We start from the raw sequence: 18211 nt of genomic DNA on the forward strand, positions 1-18211 counted from the left end.
ATAGGGAATGATAATGACATAAGAGATGCAGTGAAGAACAAAGTCATCAGTGATGAGAAGCAATCTATGTTTATTGTTGTCAGACGGGGGGGGGGAGGGGGGGGCACCACTGTCTAGAGTGCTTTGTTTGTGGCAGAGAGCTGCAGCAAAGGTCAGCGCCCAGCATGTTATTAGAGTTAAGTTTTTGGGTGGAGAAGGAATAGACACCGGGGCATTAGCAAGAACCCTTTTGACATCAACCATTGATGATATTGTCCAAGCTTACTTCCCAGAAGGCAATCCAGTATTTTCCACCAATAACATCCACAATGGGGTTTACAAAGTTATAGGAGAAATTGCTGCAGCAAGCTTGGCCCAGGGTGGACCAGCCCCAGGCTTTTTTGCTCAGTGTGTGTTTGACACACTAATTAGTGATGTGGACTTCACTCTGGTCACCTCTGAATTGGAGAAGTACTTAACAGAATCTGAACTACAAGTTGTGAATGGAATCAGGCAAGGAGAGCTGACTGCTAACAGTGACATAATCCTTGAGCATGGCTACACTGGCCCAATCACTAGAAACTGTGTAGAATCAATCACTGGGGCTGTTGTGGTCAGTATGCTGAGCAGAAGGTTATTAGTTCTCAAGGAGTTCAGGAAAGGATTGGAACTGTATGGGCTAGCAGACATTGTATCAAAGTATCCAGAAGTGGCCAAGAGTTTGTTTGTTATAGGTGAACAAAAACCTGTTGATGCAAACTATCTGCTATCTGTACTGAAGCCTGTATACTCGCCCCCTGGAACCTCCAGGCGATCAAAGGAAGAAGATATAATGGATTACTTTCAAGATTTCATTGTAAGCCTTGAGGATGAGAAGATTGTTGGCTACGCAGAGGCGATGGCTTGGAAAACAGAAGTTGAGGAGCAATCTCTAGGCACAGAAGAAACTAAAGAACAAGGGGAAAGGTAAAGTCTGTCTTCATAAATGGTTTAATATGATGTGAATGACCATAAATGTTATAACAATTATAAAGTAACACCAGTGAATCTTACACATTGATTGGTCGAAAAGTGTGTCTGTAGACACTCTTTGTGTGTTAAGTTATTTCATGACCTTTTGAGCTGGCCTTCTAAATCTAGACTAGCTCTTAACTAAAAGGGGAGGTTGTATTTTAATCCAGAAAATCCAGGGGAGGGGATGTCTGGTGACAGGTAAATATGGGAGGGGGGAGTAGGGGGAAAATAGTGATTTTCCATGGACTTTTACCCAGAAAAGTAGAAAACCCAGGGGAGGGGGTCTTTTGGGGGGCTGGAAAATTGAGTGGAGAGGGTCTTTGAAGGAGACTTCCTCAATCTGCCCCCTGGTTTTTTTAATGCTATCAGCCAAATGTAATCTATTGAGAACAGATCTGTCACTAGTTGTCTGCTAGAGCTTTGACAACAAGGGAGAATGAGGGATATAGAGTACTGAAGTGTGACGTCACAAAAAACACAAAAGTTTGCTTTATTAAATTAATAGAATGTCTAGAAAGAGGCTTAAATTTCAAATTTCATGAAAATCTGTCCAATAGCGGCTGAGATATGAGTAGGTGAATATATAATTATCCCATACAAATCCCTGAGTTTTTGGCTGGGTTCAAATAGTCTGGAGGCCAGCCAAAAATACAAAGATTTGTATGGGAGTAATTATATATTCACCGGCTCCTATCTAAACCGCTTTTGAACTGTTTTTTTATGAAATTTGAAATTTCCAGACATTCTATACAAATCGGGAATCAAAATATAATAAATCAGAAAATGATTATTTGTGATTTCATCACTTTAGTACTCTATTGTAGGTATCTAGTATGTTCTGCCTTCAACTACAAAGTTCTAATTCAAACAAGAATTCAAAAGATTTGAGGCATTAGCCTAAGGTGGTTAGGCCAGTTAAATTCCTTGTTTTGACTTTTACAAGTCTTTGTTAATGTTAGTATGTTTCACTAGAAACATTGGACAGTTACATTTGATATTCTTAAGGGCACAACATCCAATGTAGTTTGCTGTTGTTCCAGTTTTTACCCTCGTTTGTGTTTTAAGAAAATATAGTAGGTAGAAGATTCCATATTACAGAACCTAGATTGTGAGCTATATAACTCACCTGTTGTGTTGGGGGGAGGGGTTCCCCTGCCAATTTCCATGTCTTTGGGTTACTGTGTATGTACACAGTAGCTAATATGCTTGCACTTTTTTCTTCTATTCATATTAAAAGAAAACGGTAGTTGTATTTTTTGCCTGATACAACTTAAAGGCACCCCATTTAAGGATTGAACTGGGATGTTTTTTAAATATCAAAAGGTAAAAATACAATACCCTATTTAAGGGTTGAGAACCTCAAAAGCCATACCATTATGGGCGGCACATACCTATATAGCTCCATATGGGAGTACCCCCCACCTCAAACCCCATTTGGCAGAGTTATATTTTAGCAGAGCGTAATATTTTTTATTTTTTAGTTTTGTATTATAAAATTAAGCAGAGCTACTGTATTTGTTGGAATGATTGCCGTCCTCAAATAAATGCCACATTTGAGATGTAAATTTTTTTGTAAGGGCTGAGGCAATTATTGAAACCAATACAGTAATTCTAGTTTGAAAAATGTTATTTTAACAAATATACTTTAAGCACATTCATCGAAAAAAAAACATTGTCAATTCTGTAAGTTTGCCAATTATTAGCTTGGAAGGGTCCTTAATATGGGATTGTTTTGGATGTTTCCATAGTTTTCTGTCAAAGTGTTAGTGTAGTTTCCAAGCCAAGTAAATTTGGGTTACATAAAATAGTTAATGGCCACAACATCAATTGCCATGAATCGCTATGTGAGTTATTGTCTTGTATAGATTATAGGCCTCCCTCCATCCTTGTGGAGTGCCTAAGCCGAGTCCATTCATTACATATTGGCAATACTCACTGTAGTTTGTCACCTGATTGGAGTGATCAATTAGGTGATTGTATGCATAATCCATGTCTGCACTAGAAACAGGAACTATAAGATTACTGATGCCACCATGGAACTCTGGGATAAAGTATAAGGAATTGGGTCTCCCAGCTACTGTATCAAACCGTGATTTCCTGATGTAATGAGTATTCCAGCTATTTTTTACTTCATCCAATCCCGCCTGAAGTATTCCAGCAAAGCAAAACCATAGGCACTCACTTTGTAATGGGTCTTCCATGTTTAAGACACCACTGTCACACATGTCCTTAAATAAATTGATCCACCAAGAGGCCCAATGTTTACGAAAAAAACTCCACCATCCCTCAATCCTCTGATTACGAGGAGATGGAACGTATTTGTGTGAGTCGGGGTCATTCATAAAAAAACAGTGGGTACCGGCCATTAGACCATTCTCAGTACCTAGGTCAGTACAAAGCTGGCGAGGACAACCACCTTGTTCACGTACAGCATCCAGATAATACGCACCGATATTGTCAGGTAAATTATTAGAACGAGTAACATATAGCCACATCACTTTCCTACTGAATCCGTCTATACAACCGTGTACAGGGAAGCCGAACGGCTTTAACTTGTCATACCCATCTGAATGCCAAACCTTATTAGGCCCTGGGCAAATATACTCTCTCCTTCGCAACCTGTGCGCTTTTCTTTCGTCAACACCTTCAGGATCAAGTTCTCTAATAATTTTTTGTACCTCTCTCCTTGGTACTCGAACACCCCTCTGTTGAAGAGTATGCCAGACACTTCGGTGTCCCTGTGAACATCCAGGACCATCTAAAACATCAAGTATCATTTGTCTGAGATTGATCAAATTCGGCGTTATTCCTACAAAGATTGCAAGCTTTTAACTTTCTTTTGAGAGTGCTAAGACTCATCTCAATACCATACTGTATTTTAAGCATTTCGACCATTTCTTTGTATTCATATCTATCATAAAAAAGGGATTCCAGTACAGTCCTCTCATCTTCTCCCGTCGCCATTTTGGATTTATTTATTTCCGCACATCCCGCTGGCCACATATGCTCTATCTTGCCGTGAGAGTTTGCTCTATCTTGCCGCGAGTTTGCTCTATCTTGCCGTGAGTTTGCTCTATCTTGCCGCGAGTTTGCTCTATCTTGCCGTGAGTTTGCTCTATCTTGCCGCGAGTTTGCTCTATTTTGCCGCGAGTTTGCTCTATCTTGCCGCGAATTTCCTCTATTGCCGTGACACTTTTGGGCCACCGTACATTGGCATGGGAATCCAAGACGGTTTTTCCGATTGAATATTGGTAAATAAATTATCGATCTTTGTTTTTTATTGCTATTTCGTGATTTTAACACATGTGCCTTACAATATTGAATGAAAACAATAACTAAGGTGAGGCTGACAAGGGCTCATGGCCCTGCCACGAAAAAGGGACTTGCGCTAAGAAGTCAAGTTATCTTTTGGGTGGCATATTCAAGCCTAAATAAACACAGAAATCACTGCGTCCGTCACGCCAAAGAACGACTAAAAAATTTAATATTTAAAAAAAATGTCTAAAAAACGCTTTTCCTACTTTATTTGTAGGCGCTATAAGTTTCTTTTTGTTGCTGTTATTTTTCGTTAAAAGCCTGAGCGCGCGCTTCCACCCAAACAATCCCGTGATTCTAAGCGCGTCCCCTATTGTTTTTACTGATGCAACAGTGTATCCATACTCTTTGAATGAAACATTTAAAAGCTCTCACCCTATAGCCTCGAAATGGCCGTTTTATCACGCTTGTACTTTCTAGGGTGATATGCAATACTTGTCTTAAGATAGACTCTGCGGAGTGCCAGGTGCATACCCGGTGGTCGAGTCAGTAAGGTCAAATAAACGCAAATAAAATCAAGTTTTGTCTAATCGCAACTTCCCCATGCATACAAGACACACCGGCGCAGTTGGGTCTCAGTGAGCGCTCGTCGGTTGACGATTGACTTGATTGATTCGCCTCGGATGTAATTATAGTGATGACGAGATAAAACATTTCGGGCCAGCGACCTATCAGCGGCCACAAGCTGACAAGCCCGTCCAGATACCACGTGACTTGAGACGGTTCAAGCCGATTACAAGTTATTTACCAGCAGAAGGTTTGTCCGACCGCGCACGGAAACAGACAAGATAGGACAAAGCACAAGGAAAACAAGGACAGAATAACTCCAAAAAGGTCGCACGTAAAGGTGAATGTTTGCTTTTCAGGAAACTCTAATCCACAGTGCGGGGGTGGTAAGGAAGGCATAACGCGGCATGGATTAACCTCCCATACATGGTACCAACAACAAAGCGAAATGCATATGTGCCGGGAATCTAGCTCTCGTACTATCAAAGCTGCTGGCAAACTGCAAGTCGGACGAGTATTTGAGATGGCGGGATTAGTTTCACCTTGCAGGACCGGTCTTGATGCAGTTTAAGTCTTCGATAGTTTCCTCTAAAGTTTTATCATCGTTACCGAAGAGTGCAGTTTGTCGTCATAGAAATCTCGCATGAAAGATGGGCTTTAAAAAAAGTAAAACAATAGCAGAAGAAAAATAATATATTTGTATATTAACAACAGGAGATTATTCAGACAACATTGAAAAATCAACAACAATTAACAAGCAAACAAGATAAGATATAATCCCGTAACTCGATTCCTAGTTTTGAAAAAGTAAATATGACGTTAGAATCTAGTTATTGTGCATTTCCAAGTTGATACGGATATTTCGACATTTTTGTCTAAGGCATGCTAAGCTTGGTATGGCCGTTAGTGGTTGACCTTTCGTGGTATGTTTTCAGGAGGAATTTAAAGTGTACTGAGCGAACTTCCCCACAATAAGCGCGCATCTCTTTACTAAGACCAATGTTAAAATAACAAATGTTGATACTCCCTGTCTCAAACCGAAATAACACTCCAAAAGATAATAGAAGACAACTAAAATACGCCGAAATAAGCAGCGCAGCCCATAATCGAGGCACGATGTCAATTCACGGAATTCACTTAGCATATAATTGGGTTCAATGAACGAGGCTATACCACCGCCTTGATCGACTATCAATTATTATCCAACATTTGAACGTGAGGTGAGACTTTGCGGTGAGAAAAACTTTAATACCTCTTAGCAATATACGTATCACGATTACGCATTAGAGACAAAAAGATGTCACGTTATATTGACGCACGTGTTATTTTCTTTGCTCTGTATCCTGTCGCCAAAAATGGGGATATTATCATTAATGACCGCTGGCCCAAACTTAACTTCGAGGCGAGGTGATAATAAATTTTAATCCTCTAAAAGTAAGTAAAATAGGGGAATATTTCATTTTTCCCTCGAGGCATGAGAAACACTTTTATGGCTGTTCCTCAATTGATCGTTTGCGTGTGTGTGTGATGTATATAGTTAGCCTTAGCCATGAGTTGCCTAGCAGAACAGTTTTTCCCGCCAAATTCAATGCCAAATGCCCGGATGTTGCTCACTTCCTCCTGCAAGCAAGCAGTCTGTTTGCGTATTTTTCACGTGGCGTTTTAAAACCTGACTGACAACTGTTAATGGTGTAGCGTAGGTACGACGACGTGGGATTAAAAGCAGGGCGTGTTTTGCGTATTCTGCTAATGCTCTGATGGCACGGAATTGGAAATATACATTGAGTAAAATCGAGGGTTTGGCCACTTTTCTACAAGATTTAGAATGGATGACTTATTCTAAAAACAGATTTACTACTTCATCACATCTATGACTATGCATGTGACTAAAAAGCCACGAGAACCATTTCGCAATTTCTCACTCTCCTCCAGTTTTCAAGTAGATTTCGAGGCGATTTAATCGATTAATTAATACGGCCAGTAAATTATTCTAAAAGACACACACAATATGTTGTCGAAATCGCACTTTAAAAATCATCTCCGCAACATGAGAAATTAGACCAATGATGATAATTATTGTAATGGTAAAATGTCAAAAAATGCAAAGCCCGTTGACAATCAGGAAACCGTTAAAACGGTGGAAGCTTGGATGTTCACGGTTAAAAGGAAATGAGTCCCCAATAAACTTTGCACAAAATTACATTTTAATTAAAAACAATTAAAATCGCCATCTACTAATGGAGATTATGTCAATAGTTGAACTGGCAAAACAGGAAAATACTTTTTTTTGTTTATGACAACATCTGATGTAGTTAGCACCAGAAAACAAGGACACAGTTGTACTGTTGAAAGGGTTAAATTAAGACGCGAGATTCACGCGCGACAAGGGATGGGTAAGACTCTAACTACATATAAATCTGTAAGTGTAAATAGTCTCTTTAGAACGTATCAGGATGGTTAGATTTTGGTCTTTTTTCTTGCGATCTCTAGACAAATTATAAATCGTGGATTAAACCGTCAATAGGAATATCAATATCCATAAGCACATTGATAATGTGACTATTTTTATGTAAATATATAATATATTTTACCTTTTTATAAAGCAGAGCGGTAGACTATTCAAGTATTTTATTTTTATCAAATAAGATAATTTTAACCAAAACAAATATGCAGAATTTTCTATCCTTTTATCTGCGTATTTTTTTTTAGATGTATTTGTATTAGAACAGAGCTATTAACTTGAAAAATTGCGAAAGCTTTTTGGGAGCATATTCTTTTTCAATGCAAGGGTAAAAAATAACAATAGAAAAACTAGTGATTTACTTTGTCTAGTTATGGTAAGCTCACGTTTAGATAATGGTAAAAGTTCGGCAAAAAAGCATGGCTGGTTTGCCGTGCTATTTACAGTTTCGAGAGCAGCATCCCGTTCGATGAAAATATCAATTTAGAAATACATTTGAGATATTTTGTCTACAACTTGTAATATCCCAAATTTCAATTTCTATTTAAAAGAAATACATAAACACACCACAAGCTTATAACATTAACTAAAAGAAATGAACGAATTGACATTACTTTTATCAAAAAATAAGTTGCCGGTGAATCTTTAGTCGTTGCTCGAATTATTTCCTCGTAAGACCAATTTATAGCAAGTTGCTATTCGCAAAAGGGTTAAAAGCGCTCTCTTTTTCAAGTCAAAACAATGCTTAGAATAGCAAAACTAAAACCAAGAAAAATCAATCAACGAGAGTTTTCCTTTTATCTCTTTATTTCCCGATGAAGCCGACGGGTTATTATGTGTGTTGTGTTTACAAGATTTATGGGTATTTGTTCTAAACTCATGACCTTTTTAGATGCTTGAAACATAATTCTTCTTTTTTCTTTTTCTTTTTCCAAATTCTATTTTCTTTTCTGTTACAGGTTTAACACAGAAATTTTGGTATGTGTTGATTTAATTTATTTCTAGTAAAACCATACGTTTTTTTTTTTTCCTTTTCCTGCCTCTTGTCTAAAAGACGCCTAAGTTACTATTTAACTCTTAAGTTTAATATTATAGAAAATGTTTATTATTGTAATCTAAGCAGTGTAGGCAGTTTTACGTATCAGAAAATCTTACTACGTCGTTCCTTGAATTTTTTTAGCGAATCACCTGTTGTGAACTAAACCGGTAAACTGCGTTGATATTTTTTACGGCATTTTATAGCCAACTACTTAAAATAGTAACCTAATAGTTACTATTTGAATCCTGATATGGGCTATAAAATTCTTTACCTAATAGTTACTATTTGAATCCTGATATGGGCTATAAAATTCTTAACATTTCTATTTTAATCCTGATATAGGCTATAAAACTCTTAACATTTCCTTAGCAAATAGTTACTATTTGAATCGTAATATAGGCTATAAAATTCTTTACCTAATAGTTACTATTTGAATACTGATATAGGCAAAAAAATTCTTAAGATTTTTTAGCAATTAGTTAACATTTGAATCCTAATATAGACTATAAAATTATTTACTAATAGTTACTATTTGATTCCTATTTGAAGGCTATAAAATTCTTTAATAGTAAAACCCTTGCGGTGGACAATTAAAGCTGCTTTGAGCTTGTGTCAATTGCCGAGGCTTTTTGGAGATTCTCCTGATTGACGTCTTGGAAACCTCCGCTCTTTATGTCTTTGCCCGCGTTTTGGGTTTTACGGCCCGCCCTACATTTTACAACGTATCATATGGGCAGAAACGAAACATAGAAAATACGTCAGAGATTCCGAAAAACAACTAACCATAGTCACGTTCGAACAAGGTTTAAATAGAGTGGTTGATATTACGGTCAGGATTTAAATTTTGTCAAAGGATCAGTGTAATTGGTTGTTATTCTATAGTGCATCAGTGTGTATTAACTAATTAATGTACTTTATACACTTTTTGATTTCAGGGGTATTCTCACAATCGATTGGAAATTGGGTGTTTTTCTTGTGAAAGCGTATTTACAATCAGATTATAATGTATTTTCTATTTGAAAGGTAGGCCAGTAATTAAAGTGCTTATCAATTCAAACAGTATTCATATAGTGGTGTTGTTAGTTCAATGAAAGGTGAAGAATAGTGGTGTTGGTAGTTCAATGAAAGGTGAAGAGCATCATGTTTTGTGATTAGCGTGCTGTCAGAGAACGAAAGTTAAAGGTTTGCGCCCTTGCGCGCCACAATGTTATTGTAAACACGCTGTGTATGTTGTCAATGTGTATTACGCGCAGCTCTAAATGACTCGAATGCGATAACACTAAACCCCACACGCCTACGGAAAGACAAGATAGTTACATGAGTTGCAATTCCCTATTAAGCCCTTAAGCCCCGCCCCTCGACAGAATGTGTTGGATTCTCAACCGCTCAACCAAAACAAACAACTAGAGTCGCTCGTAACACAAAGTGCTCAATGCGTCATGAAGAAAAGAGGGTATTTTATTAAGAGAATCGGCACGTTGGAGAGAGGTGAGATCTTTCGCGAGGACAATTTAATGGTATTTGAGATCCATTTAGGAAATTGATCTATTGACAAAAGGCTTCCTTTATGTAGGTGCTTATCGATCTAGATTGTTATAATTGCTTCGTACACCCGGGGGATAAATTGTCTGCCATAAATGCCTAAATCAGATTAAATTCTTGTTCAGATAAACCAGACCACCTCGGGAGAGGGATATCAAGGCCTCAAGCAGACGGGAAACAGTGGCGACTGAACGCTGAGTGTAAGTGACAAAAAGCGGCTAATAGTTTGGATACATAGTTGTTCGTTCTAGAAGAAACATACTATGTATCAAACAGGACAAAAATATAATGGGGATAGTCTATGAGTACCACAGGAAAAAAAATATAATGGGGATAATCTATGAGTACCACAGGACAAGAATATAATGGGGATAACTTTACCGCTTATTAAAGAGGACATCACTCACTGGTAACTTTGATGTCTTCTTTGTTGAATAAAGACATACATCTCATTTTTAAGAATACTTTATCTGTTTAATGCACTTTTGTGAAGCAAAATGCTGAAGATGGAAAATTTCCGATATATATGCCATGTCGTTAGATACAAATACAAAAAAGCTAAAGTGAAAACTGCGTCGGATCGTATTTTGCTACATGAAAAATAAAACATGTTCGCCGGCACTTTAAGTAGGTAGGAATGGGTAAACAACAATTTGTTTTAACAGAACAACAAATTAAGAGCGGAGGCATTTTGTGCTATTTCTAGACCAGCAGATGTTGTCTCGTTGAGAAATTAAAAAAAAGATGTATTATTTATGGTAACTTTCTAATTTTATGGTTTTTGGTAAGTTTCAAATTTGATAAACGCGTTCAGTGGATTCTGTGGGCATGGGTTTAGCTGTTGTAAAAGGAGTATCGTTTAAGCCCGTTTCTTCGCTTGGCGTGCATTAGTTTTGACATGCGATGGTTGCATTTGTTTGTTTAGCTTAAGTAAAAACCTATAGAACTCTTCAAAAGTCCAAATACCAAACCCATAACAGGAAATTTGATCATTTCAACTGAAAAAGAGCAAAGACAGTCTTTAAACATGAAGACTTTAGTGAGCGTTTGCGTTCACATCTAATCCTAAAGGTTCAGTATTAGTGGCGTTACTGACACTGTAAATAGTGGCTTTCATAGCTTGAGCTATCACATTCGGTACCACTTATCTAATAACATGACACACCCTTCGATAAACCGCTAATCTGCTCATTACACTGAATTATTTAAAAAAGACGAACCCATTATCCAAAAAAAATACCCGCGTAGTGGGTTTTGGTTGGGTATATATGGCATAAGTGCATTTGCAATAGAAATTTTCCTATCATTATGTTTCTTCCGACCATTGATTACCCTGATACCCCAAAACACCGGTTAGGCTTTGTTATCATGGTGATGCCACGCCATCCGACGTGAGGTACATTGCACAAGTACAACTAGAAGCTACACAGAACGCGGCTTAACTTGCACCTGATATAACCCAGATCGGATGTGGGATACTAGAAGTAAATGCGGCTAAAGTAGTCAGAAATGAAGCCTGAAAGCGAGGCAATGATTGACAGAGTGTCCCTCAATTCACCGTGAGATCAAGTAAAGACGGGAACGCAAGAGAAACGTGCGAAGGATTTACTTGTCCTCTCTGATAACAGTGAGCGCTTGCTGTGAGCGCCGTGAGCGAGGAAATAGAAATATGGGCGTGCTGAGAGCTATTTCTGATAGCGTAGTAGCAATGGAAATAGGCATCACAGGTGCTGGAGAAAGTCAAATATAGCACCGAGATCCCCGCGAGTTTGCATTACAGTTAAGATACGAGTGCGGTCGAGACGAGTGAGGGCGAGACGGTGTAAGAAAACCCACATGCAAAACAGCCTCGGGTAGGTCTCTAAGTGCAAGAGGATATCAAAGCGACCAACTAATGACGGTATAACCAAAGAACAATATCGAGTAGCTTAGAAATAAAAAAGCACAGCTTAAATTCCATTTTCAATATCCAAGTAAAAGTAAACCTATAGTTAAGCGTTTTGTTGTCAGATCTTCATGACAATGACTTCAGATTGCTAGTGATCTCAATGTTTTCCATGGCCGTGATTTTCTGTCTTTTCCCTGGTATTTCGCTATTTGTATCCGCTTGGTAAGGACTGTAGGCCGATAATCGGATCCCCAAGCGCCACCAGTATAATCTTGTTAATTGGATGTAAGGTTGAAAAAACTTCTCAATGCGTGCTGAACCAGTATCATAACAAGCGTCATAACAATAGTACCGCCGTTAATTGATCTTATGGCTTTATTCTTTTTCTGGATAGAAATATACATAAGTCATCTTAGAAAGAGATAAAGTCCTAAAAAACTTACGGGATCGCGTAGGCTTTAGAGTTGGAAACTAAAAGAACTAAATAATATTAAATTATAACATTATCTGTTGAAACGAAATTCGTTAAATAATCAAATAATTAGTTCATGATTATTTCATGATTTTTAACATCGATTTGGTTTTCCACAAATTATTCCAATACTCTCTAATTAAACTATTTTTCGTCTGAAGTGATTTGGTGATGAGTTGGCAAGTACAGAGGAAATTGTATAAACGTTTCGAAAGATCGAATTTTCAACCAGCTTGACATCGAATGGGGGTACTAATTGTCCCCCCACGACGAAAATCGAAAGAGCGTACAGATAATACTGTTTTATGAGACGCCACGCCGGGGTGAGAAAAAAGGACCTTTACGTCAGAAGGAAACAAATCCGCACAAAACGAACAATCAATTGTCTCTTTCTCTTTGAGCTGAATATACCCGTTCACAAGGCCTTAGTGCTAGGATGATTCGTAATGCAGTCTATTATTGCGACGTATCTAAGCCAGACGATCACAAATGCGCATATATCTTTCTGTCTACAAATATTAGGAGCTGTTTTAGTCGGCTGTTTTGCTCATTTCACGATTTTCCAGCATCTTATAAAAGGTACCAAAAGAAACACGATTCCTCGAAAAGCCTGTGGCCCTGTCCGCTGAAAAAAGATGACATTTCGCGGAGGAAAAACGTGGACGTAATATAATCTTCAACTTCTAACCTGTAGCTAGCGAGTACTGTAAGCATCACAGGCGTGGCTCTTAGCCAGTTTTTAGTAAATTGAAATGTAAGCCCTAGCAGTACTCAGTATAACAACATTTCACTTATGAAGATAACAAGCTAAGAACTCTAATTGTAGCCATATTGAATTGTGTAGAGTAGCATAGCATATTGGGTTTCAAGACGGCTACTTTAAGTATCCAGTAAGCAAGATTTTATTGTTTGAAAACTCATAACCCGGTAGGTTAGGCTCAAGTTGGGAACCGAGTTTTTAATATCTCATGAATCATCTTTACATCCTACAGCGTAAATTTTTACATTTCTGTAACTCCACCTCTTTATCAAACATTTTCTGTCGTGCCTGTTTCCCCGACACCCATTAGCGCCAGTTTTTTTAGTTACTTAGATAAATACCGATTATTTCACATTCCGCCAACTTTTCTTATATGTTGTTCCCTTTATAGCCGAAAGCAGGACTGCAAAGATCAAATAAAGACATTCATTGAGGATCAATTCAAGGGTTCTGTGAGGGCCAATATAAGGCCACGTATCCTGGCGCCATGATGAACACTAGTGCCAACTTGACGACGGGGATGCACGGGCTAACAACGATAAGCACGACTCCCGAAAACCTCGTGGCCGCCGTGTTCGTGGCTATTCTGATGTTCTTCACACTTTTCGGAAACATCATCGTCATCTCTTGCTTCTACACCTTCCAAGATTTGCGTACGATTTGTAATTACTTCGTGGTGAGCCTTAGCGTGGCGGACATTCTCGTGGCGCTGGTTGCTATGCCATTCTGGCTGCACGTTCAAGTCATGAACAATATGTGGACTCTGAGCAGAACCTTACGCCGGTTCTGGGACTGTATTGACATCCTTTGCGGCACTGCGTCCATCATGAACCTCACTGCAGTAAGCATCGACAGAATGCTAGCCATAGCAGTGCCGTTCCGCTACCCGCACATCTTGACCCCTAAGCGCGCAGTGGCGTTGATCATCTGCGTCTGGGGGTACGCCATGTCAGTGGGTGGGGCAAGGGTAACTGACTGGCCCGGTCGCAGCTTTCTGTACTTCGTATCGGTTGTCTGCTTCTTCTTTCCACTAACCATTGTCATCATCATGTACATCGTGATCTTCGTTGTTGTGAGAATACAAGTCAAACGGATAGGCAAAAATAGCATCGTGCGAGCAAGCGAGATGAAGGCGGCCAAAACCATCGCGGTTGTCATCGGGGGCTTTCTCATTTGCTGGCTTCCCTTCTTCACCATGGTGCTTGGGTATGCGTACGACCCCTCGTTTGATCCGCCCTTTGCATTGTTCAATGTAATCAAATGGTTGGAGTACTTCAACTCTTGCCTGAACCCTTTAATCTACGCGTGCATGAATCGCCTGTACCGCAGGGCTTTTCGGAGACTCTTTAAAAGGTGTTACCTCAGGTTGTCCAACCGAGCGGGGGCTTCAAATGTGCTTCAGTACCTTAGTCAAGGACCGCGCGGCTCTTTGCTCACGACTACTGTCTATGATACCAACAGTGGACCGCAAGAACGAACTAAAGTATAGCGCGCGTGGGTCTTTGCTCGCGACTACTGTCTATGATACCATTAGTGGACCGCAAGAACGAACTAAATTATTGTCCGCGTGGGTCTGCTCACGACTACTATCTATGATACAATTAGTGAACCGCAAGAACATACTAAAGCACAGCCCGCGTGGGTCTTTGCTCACAGTTACTGTGTGTGATGCCAACAGTTAACTACAAGCATGAACTTTAAGACATGTTCCGCACGGAACGCGACGCCGCGAATATCAGCGCACGCATAATCTCCCTTCGAACACGCCCTGGACTCTGGCCTGACTCACTACTGAGAAGCGAAAGCATTGAGTGTGTGCAGGAAGTGTGAAAGCGCGACTCTTTGATTAAAGGCAAACTATCCAAAACCTGACACTTATTGGTTTCCCTTAATTTCGCGTTATTTTCTACTAAATAAAATGCCGGTGGGAACAGTTGTAAGGCGTTTGGGGGTTCGAGCGAATGCTTGGTATCATTAGATATATGCCTGATCGATCACAGTAAGACTGCTGCTCACTGATAATCGTGAATAAAGCTATCGAACATGGGAAGAAAGGAAGTGCACTGACGGTTTCCGTTTGTCTTTGTTTGAAAATTATACGAACAGAGCAAAGTGGTTGGATAGCCAAATCGAAACGTTGGGGTATGCCACGGCCGACGACGGCACAAAGCTAATTGAATGGAGAACTAAATGGCAGCGCGTAAAAATGCACTCTCGGGACAATTTGATAGACGCCGAAAACATAACACATGATTCTAGTGTTTTATTGAGGACCTTACGCCTAAAAAGACCGCATTCCTTTTTTTGTCTCAGACGGGAGGGGAGCCATGAGAGATCGGCTCATCCCAAAGTCGTGATTTTCTCTTTTTGTCCCCTACAAAAGTCTCAGATGTTATAAGTGTATACTCCCACTCCAAATGAGGTTGCTCTCCGAAAAGCAATGTGTTGTAACCCGCAATGGTTCATGGGTATCGAATAAACATGTATCATTATTTATATACCTGTAAATATTGGCATGGTTTTCAGGAAAAAGGATTCAACCATTTTAACGATACCCAGAAACATCTTCGGGCTACGGCACAAGGAGTGTATCACGTTAGTTTCATGGTGCCATTTTCACCCAAGTCTCAAGTTGGAGATTTTTTTTTGAAATCACAAAAAAACGAATTTAAGTACGCGTAAAAATTAATCATAAGGTAACCCTAGGATTTCTTATACTTATCGGTTGAGGGAAATTGCGTGTAAATTGTAAATATAACTGCTGTTCATGTACACAATTCCACAAAAAAAGAAGTTCTTTAAATAGGATAGACTAGTTGGCTTCTGAATACAATGTCAAGGTTGAGCAAAGTCTTATCGAAACGTGCGGTAAGTACTGTTTGAGCTTGTCAAAGTAACTCGCAACGCGTCTTTAAACGAACGAGAACTGTTAAAATAATAAAACTTGAAGAGGAAACTTTTGCAGTTTATTGAAGAAGACGCGCCACTTCTCTGCCGGAGGGGAGCACTCGGCATGGAAACCTACCTCAACAACCGGCATGCAGCGCGCGTTTCGTTTTTGCAAGATTTAAAAACGCGCGATGCATTCTAGTAGCTGAGTTAGAATTCTATAGAAATGTGCGCGCAATGTTATACTGTAGCTGGAACAACCTTTTTAGAGAATATAGATTCAATTTTTTTAGAAATAGTGGCAAAACACATATTTTTTCCCTTATTAGGACTTTTACATCTTTGTTGACAAGATCTCTAACAAAACTTAGAAAATAATCACTGTCACTCTACCAAACAGCGCCCTCCATTTTAACCATCTAAATATCATAGTAATTAAGGGGTCAAGCGGCGAGGGTATTGAACAATAGGGAATTAGTGGGGGATGTAGTTAGTAATTAGTGGGGGATGTAGTTAGTAATTAGTGGGGGATGTAGTTAGTAATTAGTGGGGGATGTAGTTAGTAATTAGTGGGGAATGTAGATAGTAATTAGTGGGGAATGTAGATAGTAATTAGTGGGGAATGTAGTTAGTAATTAGTGGGGAATGTAGTTAGTAATTAGTGGGGGATGTAGTTAGTAATTAGTGGGGGATGTAGTTAGTAATTAGTGGCTATCTACTGGGTGCTTAGTATTCACTGTTGCACCTTAATTCCGATTGATTTCCAGGAGGAAAACAATGAAAACAAAGTTGCAATTTAGGGAATACTAATCACTAAGTAGACGACTACAAATTACTAACTACGAACCTCACTCAAATGTTCCTGTTATTCAAAATCCTCCAATACTTCACATCCTAGAGAAAAGAGGACAAAAATATAATGTCAATTGTGTTTACTAATATCAAAGTTATTCCCAAATATTTCAATATAGCTCAGCGATGGAAACAAAAAAACAACATGTGAAGACCACGGTTTATCTTTTTCTTCTCGTGTCTGCAGAGCTAACTTTTTCGTGTTTTGACGGGGGAATCGTTTTCGCATTCTCTTTTCTTACTTTTTTTTCGCCGAATGGCTTTTAAAACCGCATGCTTTCTTTTTCGGGGAATCAAGCGCATCTCGTGTTATGGGAAAACGAGCGTAGACACGCTAGATTAGGTGGATGAGCAAATAGAACTTTTCACTTCGCATTAAAATAAGTTTATTAAGCATCTATATTACAATGTTGTCTGAAAATATTCAGCAAATATAGCTATCGTCCTGTCATCACACGTACAAGGTAGAGAACTCCCTATCGGATTGCACACAGCAAGGAGAAACAATAAATAAAAACAAGCGTGAAAATACAGAAATACAGTGATAGTCTTGTACAAATCTTATATATACATCCATTTATGAATACAATTGCTGTCAGTCCAAACAGCGAATGTCAAAAGGGTAGTTCTAGGGCCGAAAGGTGCTCATGGGTGCGGTAGTTCTAGGGCCGAAAGGTGCTTATGGATACTGATTCTTCCAATATAGTATATCGATACCCGTGATACCTTTCGGACATAGCACTTACATTCACATACGGGCTTTTGCCATGATAATTCCATTGAGCTATTTGTATCTACTGAACATGTTTATATAAATCTATTTAAAAAAATGTTACAGTGCAAATGGCATTTCTACGACTGACAGCCGCTTAATATTGTATTGATACCTATCCAATGATTAATCCACATTTTGATGTAATCTGTAGAGATATGACGTGGGACAATTTTTGTTATCAACTGCCATTTGCCATTAACACAGAGTTTTTATTTAAATAGATGTATAACAGTGGTAAAGACAAATAGGATCTTCCTGGAAGCTGCCAGAGAAAGACCAAGCTTTCCTTGGACTTACAACTCGAATTCTATGGGTAATCTACATACAGTATTATATTAAAGCCCAGCTTTCCTTGGACTTACAACTCGAATTCTATGGGTAACCTACATATTATTAAAGCCCAGCTTTCCTTGGACTTACAACTCGAATTCTATTGGTAATCTACGTATTATTAAAGTCCAGCTTCTCCAAACATAATAAAGCATAAATTAATTCGGTATCAAATTTATATTAAATCGATAATTTATATCTAACGAAAAAGTTCCTCAAGGCGATCGAAATGTTTATACATATCCATGCAGGTTTTATTAATAGTCTGAAGACCCCAATCTTTAATATTTCAATCAATATAAATCACATGCACATAATGTTATCAGCAAAAAAATAAGAATAAACATTATAAGCATCACGTTAGAGGGCGAAATGAGTTGCCTTGGTA

At 38.8% G+C, this 18211-nt stretch overlaps 2 protein-coding genes and 1 long non-coding RNA gene across 5 annotated transcripts; 2 read left to right on the forward strand and 1 right to left on the reverse strand.

The window, feature by feature from the left end:
• Positions 1-2045: 2045 nt before the first annotated feature.
• On the reverse strand, positions 2046-4150 carry LOC116619028. Its single transcript, XM_048728472.1, has 2 exons — positions 3861-4150; positions 2046-3751 (listed from the first exon to the last, which is right to left on the reverse strand). Exons 1-2 carry the CDS (start codon positions 3994-3996, stop codon positions 2817-2819), a joined length of 1071 nt encoding a protein of 356 aa, XP_048584429.1. The 5' UTR covers positions 3997-4150; the 3' UTR covers positions 2046-2816.
• Positions 4151-4832: 682 nt separating this feature from the next.
• Positions 4833-15933, forward strand: LOC5511510 (tyramine receptor 1). Of its 3 annotated transcripts, none has more exons than XM_032380794.2 (3): positions 4833-5155; positions 9983-10057; positions 13369-15933. In XM_032380794.2, exon 3 carries the CDS (start codon positions 13465-13467, stop codon positions 14464-14466), a length of 1002 nt encoding a protein of 333 aa, XP_032236685.2. In that variant the 5' UTR covers positions 4833-5155; positions 9983-10057; positions 13369-13464; the 3' UTR covers positions 14467-15933. The 3 variants fall into 3 exon arrangements, with proteins under 3 accessions (XP_032236685.2, XP_032236681.2, XP_032236688.2); XM_032380790.2 differs by lacking the exon at positions 4833-5155 and adding an exon at positions 8318-9338; XM_032380797.2 differs by lacking the exons at positions 4833-5155; positions 9983-10057 and adding an exon at positions 10064-11710.
• A 579-nt stretch (positions 15934-16512) lies between these two features.
• Positions 16513-18149, forward strand: LOC125556783. Its single transcript, XR_007311830.1, has 2 exons — positions 16513-17359; positions 17394-18149. It is a non-coding gene; the product is annotated as an uncharacterized LOC125556783 (long non-coding RNA).
• The last annotated feature ends 62 nt before the right edge of the window (positions 18150-18211 follow it).

The sequence above is a fragment of the Nematostella vectensis genome, chromosome 6 (assembly GCF_932526225.1).
Source record: "Nematostella vectensis chromosome 6, jaNemVect1.1, whole genome shotgun sequence".
NCBI lineage: Eukaryota > Metazoa > Cnidaria > Anthozoa > Actiniaria > Edwardsiidae > Nematostella > Nematostella vectensis.